Source organism: Alosa pseudoharengus, unplaced genomic scaffold, assembly GCF_046254945.1.
Source record: "Alosa pseudoharengus isolate Yale_2024_CS ecotype anadromous, Long Island Sound unplaced genomic scaffold, YU_APseudo_1.1 YU_APseudo_1.1_scf_4, whole genome shotgun sequence".
In the NCBI taxonomy this organism is placed as follows: Eukaryota; Metazoa; Chordata; class Actinopteri; order Clupeiformes; family Clupeidae; genus Alosa; species Alosa pseudoharengus.
In genome coordinates this window covers 44,420,717-44,434,516 of record NW_027468774.1, presented here as the reverse complement: position 1 = coordinate 44,434,516, position 13,800 = coordinate 44,420,717, and the positions used below count along the sequence as shown (strand labels likewise).

Sequence of the window (13,800 nt, the reverse complement as noted above, 5' to 3'; positions counted from 1 at the left end):
GCCACAGCAATTGAGCATCAGAGGACATGCCGCCATTGTCGCTGGCGTTGCGTCTGATTCCCTAAGGGCAGCGGCTGACCCGAAGACACAAATGTCTGAGGAGGAAAATGAAGAGGACTGACGAGGATTAGAGACTTTTACCCACCCTCCACCCCACCCCTCTGTCATCTCCTTTTCTTCCGTTCGCAACTCATGCCGCCGCTATGGGGCTGGAGCGCGGCCGACGAGCCTGTCTCGCACTCACTCTGAACTTTGTAGCTTTCGCGCTGGCCGTCTCGGCGGTCACCACCCCCTACTGGTGCGAGGGCACGCGCAAGGTGGTCAAGCCCTTCTGCGAGGGGCCTGTGACCACGGTCAAGCAGTCCTACTGCATCCGCTTCAACAGCTCCAATCTCAACGACAGCCGGCAGGTGCAGTACATCTACGAGACGGGCGAAGACAAGTTCCTCATGAGGAAGTTCCACACGGGCATCTGGTTCTCTTGCGAGCAGGCCGTCAACAATATCGGTAAGGTGACTCAGTGGTTATAGCGTTACAGCGTTGACATAGCGGCTACACTGAACGGGACAAAATGTTTTGTAGAGGTCAGAGGTCAATGAAGCCGACTGCTTAGGAAGTTGCTTCTTTGCTTCCTGGTTTACACCTAGTAGTTCTCCATCTCTGATGCTACTCATGTTGAGATACTATAGATATTAAAGAGAAACATACTGATATGGGCTATTCATATGACTTAAGATATTATCTGGTTTCAGCCAAAATTTTAAAAAACTAAACAAAAATGTGATGGGATCTTGCTACGTTTTCCCAGATCCCATAACAAATGTCATGCTTCCTAGGGGATCAATGATCTGTTAACCTGTAGATCTCTTCAAATGACATATTACAGTGATAGGTGTTATAATAGAACTAGCTTGTTATTGTGAGCCATCGCAGTGAAGGGTTTCAACACATCATTTGTTGAAAAGCTTGGGGAATGTCTAATATTTTAAAGGTATCTCTTTCTCTACATGTCTTTGAAAGAATAGAGAAGATTTGTACATTCATGTGTCATCTGCTTTGACATGTTTTTACTGTAAATTAAATAACACCAGGAAGACAGATAACACATACATATCGCCATAATGCTCAGATTGTTTATGATACAGGCAAATTTGATGAAGATCTTGTGACACCAAAAAGTTGGGGTGGGAATCAGGAAATGACCCGAATCCGGGGTGGGATCGGACTCGAACCCGGATCTCCATAGACACTTGGTCCTGTATGTGGTAAGGGCGCTAGAGCCACCTGCACTGCAGTACGCCCTGGTATAGCCTAGGTCAATTTGATGATGACCTTGTAACACCTTGGGTGGGAAAAAAAGTCTGTTACAGAGTATCTGTCATGATAGCAGAGCGATCTGACAGCGTCATAGTAGCACGGTCTGCTATTGTAATTACAGCTCTCCGAGGTTTAGACCAAACCGCTTACACTACATGTTATTAACCTGCCATAGCCTAATACTGTCTCAACAATAACCAATGTAGGTGATATGACACAGCCAACACAACCAACACTGGTGACTGACAGTAAACTCTTTATTGTAGGATAAGATTTTTGACTTGACACGAACAGGGTAGTCACATACAATACACGGGGTAAACACATGAGGTACAACCTAAAGAAAGACTACACAAACTAACACATACAGTATATGACAAGGTAAACGCAATTACACTCGCTAAACTCACTGCAGCACTCCTCCAACTCCAGACGGGGCCCTAGATGGCACCACCATAGACTGTGGCACCAAGCACCGGAACTCACGGGTCAACTGTCGCTGCACCTCCGTCGCTCCACTCCACAGTTGCACCGACCAGGATAGGCAGGCACCAGCTCCGCTGCAGCCAGACAAGCTGAGCTCTCAGGCCGTCAGCTACCGGTTTCGGCGTCCCTCCTCGCGCTGCCTCCTCGCAAAGCTGTCCTCCGCTGCTCCTGGTCGCGACAAAGGCTTGACTCCCCCTCGTCTGACTCATGCTATCAACCCAACACAGCAAACTTTTTTTTATTCTCTTTTTCTTGCTCTGGCGCCGGCCAACAGGCCAACTAGAACGAGCGCCCACACAGCACGGTGCCTCTCACACGCACCCAAATGTTTTAAAGTTCAGCTTTTTAGAGGGCCCTTCAGCCGAAGCTGCCCAACCGCCTTGAGTTCGCTGTCCCTAGCGGCTCCGACAACCGTCCGTCGTCAAGGAACCTCTTCCTCGCCACTCTCCCTCGGCTCTGCTTCGCAGCCTCAAGCCCGGCGGGGGCAGGGGCCCCAGGCATTCTCACGGCGGATTAATCGCCCAGGCCAGCATCTTCTCCTCCGAGACCGCTTCTTCAGGCCCCTCTTCCGGCAAGATCTCCTCCCATGGCCGCAAGCAGGCCCGGACAACAGCTGCTCTCCTCCGGCGGCAGTAACGACAGAAGGCCTCAAAAAGATTTTTAGTAACTCTTACAAGGGCTCTCTCCGGATCCTCTTGCGTGGGCCTCCACACAGTGGTGAGGTCTCCCGCTCACAGCTTCTCTTGCTGGGCGGGGGCCATGTTCGAAAGTCGCTTCTGACACATATGTAACGATTGATGCGACACACAGATGTCCAATCAAAGCGGAAGTGGGAATCACACATACACCAATACACCATTACACACGAAACACAAGGGAAGTCAATAAAACAAGGACGATACACGAACAGGGTAGTCACATACAATACACGGGGTAAACACATGAGGTACAACCTAAAGAAAGACTACACAAACTAACACATATATGACAAGGTAAACGCAATTACACTCACTAAAACCAACATTACACAATCCAGCATTCACACACATTGCATTCTGGGAGGATAGCACTCAGTCTGGAAGGCACCGATGTTACAGTAATAACAGTAAAATGTGGTATTTGGAATTTTATAAATTTGGGTTTAAATTCTTGGCAACCTTTTACAGTGTAGTGCAGTTAGTTCAGGTTGTTTTTGGTATTGGCCCCTTTGATGAAGGTCACTAGTAGCTACAGAGTTTCTGCATAGGGAGCGTATAAGTATTTCCAATTGAGTCAGTCCAGCAATGTAGCAACTCAAAAGAGTCAGTGCATTCTGTGGATGTTGATACAAACGGTTTGTTCGCATAACATGACAAGGAGCATGACCATGAAGGGACGACAGGTCACAAGAGAAAAGTTCTGAAAGACCCATAATTCTCCATGAAGAGGGGGCCGATTTCTTAACCTGTTCTTCAATGTCTGTGACCTGTGTGACTATACAAGCTATACAAGCTTCATTGTAACCAACATGGTTCTTACCTTATGCTGTTGTTTTTCTACAGGCTTCACTTGTCGAGACTTTTCAGAGATTGCACCTGAACGGGAGCGAGGTGGGTGAGTTAAAGTGGATTTACCCTAGAGATAGACAAATAGAGTTATTTACCCTAGATAGAGATATTTAGTTATTTAACCAAAATATAGAGATATAGAGTTATTTACCCTAGAGATAGACATGTTAGTCTCATGCCTTCCAATCAATATGTTACACTCCGACTGAGGTTAATGTATAGATGCATGTTTAGTTTATCAAACTCTGAGAAAATATGTATTCAAAAAGATGAGCCGTTATCATATCTTGACACAAAGTTGACTGAAGCATAAGTAAAGCATTTAAAGTACACTCCACCTTTGACATAGTGTAATTAATTCTTCTGAAATGTATGTCATAATGTGATCCTGTCTTTATTTAATTCAGCCTAGTCCCATAATCACATCAGCAGAGGATATCATCGATAATGATCATAATCCCATCATTGATCATAATCTTTTCAACTCTGCCCAGTACTTTATACCAAATCATGGGATCTGTGCAGGCTTTTGACCTGTATAGATGTTGCTATCCTCATCTGACATGAAAAAACTCCCACACACTAACCAACATGCACACACATACACAGACAGACACACACACATATAGAAAGACAGAGAGAGAGAGGGAGAAAGAGAAAGAGAGAGAGAGAGGGAGAGAGAGCAGCTGATACAGAGTAAAAGGCTTGATGTACTGCTGCTTTTATCCTGTTGGGGACTCTGAAAATGGTCTCTCCCATCTCAGAAGAAGGGGATTACTTTCCTCAAACACGGGGGATTACTAAAGCCTCCCAGTTGATTTGTTTATCTTCCTCTTCATCTATCTATCTATCTATCTATCTATCTATCTATCTATCTATCTATGTGTCTCTTTCTCTTCTGTCCTTCTCTGTAGGAGTGCTGTGGCTTTGCATTGTAGCAGAGTGTCTGTACATCTCACTGCTGTTCATAGGCGGAGCCCTCATGTCTATCGAGATGTTCCACTGCTGCAACATGATGAATAGGCTCAAACTGAATGCCTTTGCGGCCCTGTGTACAGCCTTGTCAGGTAACTCTGACCTTAGCGATGATTGTAGCGCTTTACTTGAACCCTGTCATAAGACAGATATAACCATGTCATATGTGTGTTTTGGAAAATACCCTGTCCTGCCAGTGGTCATCAAGACTGATTTTGTTTAGTGATCTGAAAGTTTCATTATCTGTCAGTGTATTGAATCGTATACCCTCTACAGTTTACTGTATAGACCCTTTTCACTGCATAAACAAACAGGTGCCAAAGGCATTTCCGATGGCACAGTTCACAACGTTGAGCTAATGGTTACTTGGGGACAAACAAAAAGTTTAAAAACAAGTTTTAGAGTCGACATTTGTAGAGCATTATGTCAAACTTAAGTCCAATTCAATTTAATTTAAACAGGTTGAAACGGTCCATATGGCATGTCATTAACCTGTTGTAGCCACATATTGTCGTTATGACAAAACCCCAATTCAGATGATTCACCAAATTCACCAAATTCACCGGTGTCTGATTGTTATCTCCTTATGGCAGGATATGTATTCATGACATTATTGTGCTAGGGTTCAGTTAAGTATTCTGACATTGATTGTCAATATCATACTGACCACAACAGGCATTGTTTTGTTTTTGTGAGCATGTTTGTTCTAAACAGTAGTAAGTTGTTTTGGACATACAAAAATCTTGCAATCATCAACACAGCAGGCATTAATGAAAGCTTTCTAACATGCAAATTGGTGTCTTAATGATAAGGAGTGAAAGCTTTATACGAAAGTTTCATGTTTGTTGGTTTTCAGTCACTGACCACTGAACCATACCGCACTGACATTTGAAAATGATACCTAAAAAAAAGAGTTGTCTATAATACACACTTTAAGTAGGTCCAATATGTAGGAAATAAGGGAAAATAAACTGTAACCATTCCAAAAATGATCACCATATGTTGTCAGAGAGTAAGGAAACACGATGAATGGAAGTAATGGCTTATTTGACAACATTACTCTAACCCATAAAACCCCGTAAAACCCATGAAAAAAAAAGAGTTACGGGGCGGAATCTCTTGGAATTTTCGTTTATGTTTTGAACGATTAATTCTAGAATAGCGTATTAATAATGGGCTAGCGCGTCCTCCTATTTGGGTTGCCAAATTAGCAAAGGCCAACTGTCAACAGCTGTCAGTTGTAGTCATGAACGCCTACGAGAGGCAGGCAAATTTCCCAAATTAAAACAAGAAACAAATTAAGTGGACATCGGAGGAGCTTCCTGAGATGGTGACGTCTTCGTCAAACGAAGAATATCAAGTCTGACGCAGAGCTGGCCATATTTCTCCACAACAGGTAGCCTAGGCTAAAGTTCATCTGCATCGCTAACTTCAGCTAAATATGTTACGTTGTTGGTTAGAGAGGTATTTTTTGTTTTCACTGTTTCCGTAATGTGTAGCTGGGTCATGGTTGGAGAAACGTTAAAGCAGCTGCAGGTCAACTAACATACGTCTTCATTACATCTGGCAACCCAGAAGAGGCTCGCGTCTGGTAGTCTTGAGAACGTTCACCAGTGTTTTGATTTTGGCATACAGAACGTTCGGTAACAATCCTACAAATCGCACCTTTAAGTGTGAAAAACAGCATTCTGTTTTCAATGGTGCTAGGCAACATTCAACAAATGCCATGAATTTTGACAATCTACAAAAAGCCATTCAAGTACACATGGGAAATGGTGATGGTGTTGGTGATGTGGGTGTGTATGCCGAGCTAAACACGAGTCTTTCTTTAGCAGTGGAATTCACCAGGTTGCCGGACTTTATGCAGTGGGAGCCTGGGTGTTCATCTGACCGGGACATAAATCCCATTTAACCAGGAGCTTTGAGAGCGACATGGCTGGGGCCCCGAGACGCTGGGGGGATTACATAAGGCAGGGCCGCCTGCAACCAACCACCGCCTGTGCTGCATACCGAGTCCAAGGCGCGGAGCAAACGACGCCCCTGCGGACAGTGATCAGTGTTGTGCAAATGTCCTAAGCTCCGTATCACGTCTGAAGTGGTCCTCTTGTGTTTTCATTTGAAGTCTTAATTTCTAATGTCTTTCACTGGGCCCGTGCGAAGCCTATAGCTTACTTAGTTACTGTGGGTGGTTTGTAGATGTTGAGATCCCAGTGAAAGGAGAGGAAGAGGAAGGTGAAGCGGGCGGCGATCCTTTGGGATCATATCCCACAGACGTGTGGATTTTAACAATGTGTCTTGTTATTTCCCTGGTGTGACACGCACAGGCTGAGAGGAACATCTGTCCAAAATAAACACCCCCGTGTAGGGATTGCTCACACCAGTGCCACCGGCTGTGCACTTGGCAAATATCCCTGTCCAAGTCCGACGAGGCTGTGCCATTTGCCTGTGGGCTCTCCCCTGCCGTGGCCAGAGCCAGAGTGCTTACAGGGCGCGGTGGGCTGTGAAAGTGCTTCTGTCCGCCTCAAATCTGGCAGTGTGTGGTGCAAACCAGGGATTTGGCTGGTTTGAGGACTAATCGGATTGGAGCAGGGTAGGGGCGTGGAGGGAGGGAGGGGGGGGGTGGTTGAGGGTGGTCAGTGATAAGGCCTGTCCAGAGAGGAGGGCTGGTCACTCCCTCTCTCCCTCTTCATCTCTCTCTCTCTCTGTCCTTTCTGCAACAGCCCCCGGCTAGCGGCTAATCCAGCGTGCTGATGCAGCTTGTGGGCGCGTGTGTGTGTATGTGTGATGAGTGTGTGTGGGGGCAGACAGTGGCCATGGCTCACCTCGCTGTGCCTCCTCCTATAATGTTACCTCAGGATCCCCCCCAAAAGTCCCAAGAGGGAGATACAGTTGAAGCACAAATCAGCCTGCAGCTAGAGTACAGCATTGCATGCCTCCTTGTCATTGTGTGTGGAAGACTAAGTCAATCTTTCATGTTGTCTGCGGTAAGAAACAGGCTGATGGGGTTTAAACGATTACATGGCTTTAAGGCAGCAGGATGCTCACTCATTTATTAATTCATTTTTAGCCAGCTCCCCCGCTGCTCTGAGATCAGCAGGGAAGGCGCTGTACTCTGCCACCCTGTGGTTGTTTCTGTGAACTGCAGCTCTAATGGAACAAACCACTGACATATTGCTCCAGAGCCGGAAAGAATATCCAAGTAGAATATCTTCTGTATATACGGCTCTGGTTGCTCTGCTCTCCTCTGCCACCCTGTGGTTCTTTCTGTGAACTGCAGCTCTAATGCTCTGCTCTCCTCCGGCCGCCAGGTCTCTTTGGGATGGTGGCTCACATGATGTTCACAACAGCCTTCCAGCTGGCGGTCATGATTGGTCCGGAGGACTGGAGACCCAAGACGTGGGACTACAGCTGGTCCTACCTGTGAGTAAGGTGTCTTCCTACAACTCATTTAATATCAAGGAAATAATCCGTGCCTCTTCCCTTTTCTGCATATTTTTAAAGATGCTACTACTCCATCAGCAATCTTTACATTTGCTGTGCTGAACCGTATTTTTCATGAGAGCTTGCACAAAACAAATCTAGCTTGTATTTCAAAATAGAAGTAAAGATGATTTTGTTGATTCACACCATGTTCATAAATCCATCGGCAACATCTAAAGTCATATGAGTGAGAGTGAGAGCAGTCAACAGACAGTCAGAGCTTGTTAATAATGACATCACTTCCTCCATCAGTTTGGCATGGGCATCCTTCGCCACCTGCATGGGCTCGGCGGTGACGGCGTTGAACCGCTACACAAAGACCATCATCGAGTTCAAGTTCAAGCGGAAGCACATCGAGAAGAACCTGCGCATCAAGCAGAAACTGCTGGAGCTGGACCTGCCCGACCAGCTGCAGGTGTGGGACATGTACCTGCCCCCTGGACCCGCGCTGGACGTGCCAGGGCCTGAGCCGTCGTCGCCGCCACCACACCTGCCCAGCGCCAACGGCTTCAAGCCTCCCACTGGCCGGTCTGACCTGCTCGACCTGGACCTGAACGGCGACATGGAGCTCCCAGGAGAGGAGGAATACTTCTGATGAGAGGAATCAAAAATGGAGCTGCATTCACAACCAATCATAACCACAAGAGACTGGTCATAGTGATTGGTTATTGATCTGTCATTCAACGTCGGTTGTAGCATAATGAGGAAATGTAGCCCAGGCCTTGAAAGAAAACTCAAGTGGGACACTCTGGGCACGGACACAGAAGGGAGAGACTTCAGGCATGACCCTCCTGATAAATATGACCTGCACTCTGGTAAATAGGGTGCAAGCTGTAAACAAGTTATCAGATATGTATACTCAATAGCTAAGGGCTTTACTTTACTGCTTTACTGACTTGGTGTTTTGATGGTCCCATTGATTCATCATGATTTACTGAGGAATACATACTGTAACATGACATGGGGACATTAAAACAATGGAAAAGGGGACACTTTTAAGGTTTACAGAGCTGCAGAATATTGTATAAACACATGTAGATGGTGGTACACTTATAATACTGACACAAAAATACCAACTATGAAGCAGTTATTTTGCCTTCTAAATATATGGTTTCATAATTAATGACTATTTAAAAAATACAGGAATTATATGTTGTTTTAACATTTATAAATACACAACTCATCTGTTTGTGCAGGTATTATTCCCACATTTTGAGTGTTTACTGCTGACTCATTTCAACGACTTGAAGTTGTATTTATTTTATTTAAGTGAGGAAAACATATAGAGGGGTAATGTTCTAAAGCTAAACTCAAAAGAATAACTAGTCAGTTTTCAATTGGGCTCTTTCATATATTCACCAAACTATTACAAAAATATGTACAGTACCAATGCCTATTGCGTAACAAATTCATTGAATATGAAGGTTATGTATTCATTACATTAAAGAATGGGTTGATTAGTCTTATTAGTTTTTGTTTCACTGACACATCACCTAGACCCCCGACTCTCACACTCACACTTGTAAACCTGTTGGCCATCAAGCATCAAAACATAAAGCAAAAATTGTGACTAGTATACCTGTGACCTCTATACCAGTCCATCTGCATATCAGTGTTGCTTTTAGACAAATGACCTCTCACTGCCAACCAAAGTCTTGGCCCACCAGCTCATAGAACCTGAGGTTATGGGGCCGATAGAAGTCCTTGAGTCTCCTGATGACCTCTTCCTGGACCTGGGGGTGAGCTCTGCCCTTGGTTAGGCCCAGGCAGTGTGGCTGGCTGCTTCCCTCGGGTTTCTTCAGGCACGGAAAGCCCTTGGTCTGGTTGAAGTAGAAGTGCTTGTCGGTGATGATCCTCTCCAAGCCGAGGAAGTCCTGCACGCGTGCCATCTCCCCCGCAGGGTCCCTCACCAGGCGTTCGCCATGCACAACGTGCATCTGGGCTAGGGGGAAGTAGGTGAGCCAGCGCTCCAGGTGCCGGGCGTACAGGCCGATCCACAGGGGACTCCACTGGGAGTTCACCTCCACGCCGCCACCTCCACTCCCGTTCCGGAAGCACAGGGTCTTGAAGCTGGCCACTCCGGGTGTTTTGGACACAATCTGGGCATAATCGGAGATGGCACGAGTGATGGGGTCGCGCACCACAATGATGAGCTTGACCTTGTGAGACATGGCGTGGACTCGGGCAGGGCTGTCCACTGACACAAAGTACCTGGGTGTCTTCTCCATGACAATCTGCCCCTCCAGGGCCTTGGGCATTAGGCTCCTACAAGACAGAAGAAAATCATCTTGCTTTATCTTCAGTAAATTTCCTTCATAGCTTTCATATATTTTATTGATTTTGAGATTTTCCTTTCAGCATGTACTTACTGGCATTTTATAATTTGTCAAATTTATATCAAGTTCAGCATGTTTGGGACAGAGCTCTTCCACGAGAGCTTTGGCATAGCTGACATGCTGAAGTTCTTCACATTAAATTATTATGCAATATGTCTTTCATATTCATTTTTCAACACAGCATTTTCATTTCAGAGGGACTATCCACATTACTAATGAAAAAGTGGTCTTGTCTTGTTTCTTGAGCTCTCTCTCTCTCTCCAATTCCTTCTTTTGCATAAAGACTGAGCAAATGAGTGTATGTTTTATCATTATGCAGTAGAAGAACATCACTAGACATTTGGCCCATTGAGTCTGCTGTCTCTTGTTCTGTTCAATAATGGAATAAAAAGCACAATGGGCCTTCGTCTCCTTTTAGAAGATGAAGTGTGACACACAGACACACGCACATTCAGACACACACACATGCACGCACGCAAACACACACACACACACATGCAGAAGTTTTCTGACGGCACTGCAATTGTGGGGTGTATCAGGAACGAGAAGGAGGAGGAGTATAGGAGCCTGGTGGAAGACTTTGTGCAATGGTGCAAACTCAATCATCTCCAACTCAACACTTCAAAGACCAAGGAGATGTGGATTTCCGCAGATCTAAGCCCACTCTGCTACCAGTCTCCATTGATGGGTTCAATGTCGAGGTGGTAAGCACCTACAAGTACCTGGGTCTCCACCTGGACAATAAACTGGACTGGTCAGCCAACACTGACACACTCTACAAGAAAGGGCAGAGCAGGCTGTACTTCCTGAGGAGGCTGCACTCCTTCAATGTGTGCAGCAAGCTCCTCAGGATGTTCTACCAGTCTGTTGTTGCCAGCGTCCTCTTCTATGCAGTGGTATGTTGGGGAGGAAGCACAAAGACGAAGGATGCGGGGCGACTTGACAGGCTGGTAAGGAAAGCTGGCTCTGTAGTGGGAGCTGAACTGGAGTGCATCACTTCAATATCTGACAAAAGGACCCTGAACAAACTGATCAACATCTTGGACAATGAGTGTCATCCACTCTGCAGTACCAAAACTGGTACTGCAATCACTTTCAAAATACTGTAGAGCGGTGTATCCCCACCCCCTGCCCCCTGACTCGAGGTTGCCAACCCGGATGCCGAAACACGACTGACTTCGTGATTAGTAGATAGGTAGAGGATGGCGCATCAGGCTAAAACACAACATGACATGACATGACAAAACACAACATCAACATCAGTTGAGGGCTGCAACTTCACTTTTTAAAAGACAATATCCTGGCCGGACTACTGTTGTCAGTGATATAAGTATTTGAAGTGAAGATGATTTCTTAATGTCTAGTGACATATCAGGGCCATTTTATGATTAATTAAAATACATTTCTTACATACGGTTCCTTTAAGCAGAAGAGCCTGATCAGCTGGAGACTTCGCTCACTGCCTTGCACAACAGACAGACTGAGGAAGTCATTCATCCCCAGGGCCATTGAACTGTTTAATGCATCACTTAAGGGAAGAGGAGAAATAGACTTCTCCGCATAGTCTGTCTGCCTCTTCACCACCTCCAATGTCTTGAACTGTCTGTCTACTAGTCACTTTACATTTGTCTTCTGCCTCACTGTTTGCGTGCTGTATTAGTACATATGCACAACCCCTCCCTCCATGCCACATACCTTTCTTAATATAGTTATTTATATATAGATATATAAACTTTATTCTTGCACCATCACCATGACACTCATTCACACAGAGCACCTTACCTTACCTTATGCACTGAGAACCACAAGGCTCAGTCCCTGCTTCAGTCATTGCAAGCGCACCTGATTGATCATTCACCCACTATGTGGATACTGTTTTTTAGAATTGATTTTGATTAAGTTTTATTTAGTATAATTTGTATTTTGTATATTTAGTATATTCTTTATCTTCTACAGTCCTTATTGCTTAGTTGTGTTTTTTATATTATATACTTTTAATTACTTTTTCTGCTGTTATTGAATGTGTGTGTGTGTTGTCTGTATGCTACTGGGACTTTGAATTTCCCCTAGGGATCAATAAAGTATATCTATCTTTGCGCGCACAAACACACACACACACACACACACACACATACTGTACAAACACACAATCACATACACACACACACACACACACAGCTGTGTCAGGACCAAGACGAGAGGAGGCACCCCTCAACTCACCCCTCCAATTCAACTCAGGAGGAGGTGACGCCTGGGCATAAGATAGGAATTACAAAGAGCCGAAGCGAAAAAGCTAAGGCAGAACAAACGTACACAGAAAGTCCATTAGTGAGAGCTCTGGGATATTCTCCAGAGACCAAAAGGGTCACTGGCTATGCGTGCATCCTTTGTGTGCTGCTGACTGGCTGGCTATTTCCACTCAAGCCCTCTAGCTATGCAGTACAGGAGCAATTTTGCTAGTCATTTTCAAAACCCGGGTCATTCGCCTTGTTGCAATAGAAACCCTGGAGCATTTTCTTTTCTGTTCTGCCTCATTCTGCAGTCCATGTAATGTAATGCATTTCCTTCAGAGAATGTGTTGCTGGCAGTGTCATGAATGCATTGATGATAGGTGATGTAAAAAGGATGAAAAAGTAAAAAACTCATACTCAAAAAGTCATACAAACTAAGAACTTCTAACCGACTACATTGGTTTGAAGGACATTAATTCAATGGTTTGCACAAATATCATGAATTTACCATCTTCTAGGGGAAATCACTACCTTTGCAAAGAAACATTGAGACGAGATGCTTGTCAGATGCACACATGCATGCATGCAAAAAATAAATAAATATCCATTCCTCATCCAGATGGATGAAGCCTTTTTTAACACCACTGGTGTTTTTCATGTAGGCTATCAGTATCTCCCTGGCAGCTAGCCAATGGTGTATCATTGATAGTGAAGTTCATCATGCTTTACCTGCTCTGTTAGTTTGAATGTTTACCCCTACTATTAATGCTTTACTGTACTGTAAGTATACATGATGACATGATTAAACTTTGGGTACACTGGGTACATTGGGTAGTTGGGTCAACCTCATTTTCTCTGCAGGAATTGAATGTACATTAAAAGCAACCACGCAGCTGAAAACTTACATGTACCAATCTAATCCCCGGTCGTAATGTCTGTCGAAGAAGTGGGGCTCAGATCCTGCTGCCCGAACATCCGGATGAAGTCGCAGGAACTCGAGCAGCGCGCGTGTCCCGCCCTTCTTCACGCCTATAATGAGCGCTTGGGGAAGGCGCCTGGTCGCTGTCCACTCCTGGTCCGTTGCGTCGGTGGAGGTAACATCTGGCGCACCTGAGCTCGTGGCAAGGCTGTTCGCGTGTATGTCACCGGAGGCATTCTTCTCGCGGTAGACCTGTGCAACTGCTAACGGTTGAACGGAAGACTGTACGCTCCAATACTCTACATGACCACGGTCTGAGAGAAGAGTGTACAGAGAGAGGCAAACCATCGCCAGAGAAAACAAGAAGAGAAGTTTCTGTGCGTCCAGTTGAAAACAACGTCCCTTTGCCATTCCTTGAAATCCATTATATCAATAACAAAATCCTCTCATTGCGAAAGAGATTAACTGATTAATCGCATATTTCAGGGTGATAAAGGCAGAAAAATGAA

The 13,800-nt window shown here is 45.2% G+C and overlaps 2 protein-coding genes across 2 annotated transcripts; one reads left to right on the top strand and one right to left on the bottom strand.

The window, feature by feature from the left end:
* The first annotated feature begins 203 nt into the window (after window positions 1-203).
* On the top strand, window positions 204-8,548 carry LOC143101631 (germ cell-specific gene 1-like protein). Its single transcript, XM_076264762.1, has 5 exons — window positions 204-507; window positions 3,345-3,392; window positions 4,265-4,417; window positions 7,634-7,745; window positions 8,058-8,548. Exons 1-5 carry the CDS (start codon window positions 204-206, stop codon window positions 8,398-8,400), a joined length of 960 nt encoding a protein of 319 aa, XP_076120877.1. The 3' UTR covers window positions 8,401-8,548.
* An 851-nt stretch (window positions 8,549-9,399) lies between these two features.
* On the bottom strand, window positions 9,400-13,702 carry LOC143102953 (heparan sulfate glucosamine 3-O-sulfotransferase 3B1-like). Its single transcript, XM_076266747.1, has 3 exons — window positions 13,595-13,702; window positions 13,278-13,531; window positions 9,400-10,070 (listed from the first exon to the last, which is right to left on the bottom strand). The coding sequence occupies exons 1-3, from the start codon at window positions 13,700-13,702 to the stop codon at window positions 9,443-9,445; spliced, it is 990 nt and encodes a 329-aa protein (XP_076122862.1). The 3' UTR covers window positions 9,400-9,442.
* Window positions 13,703-13,800: the final 98 nt, after the last annotated feature.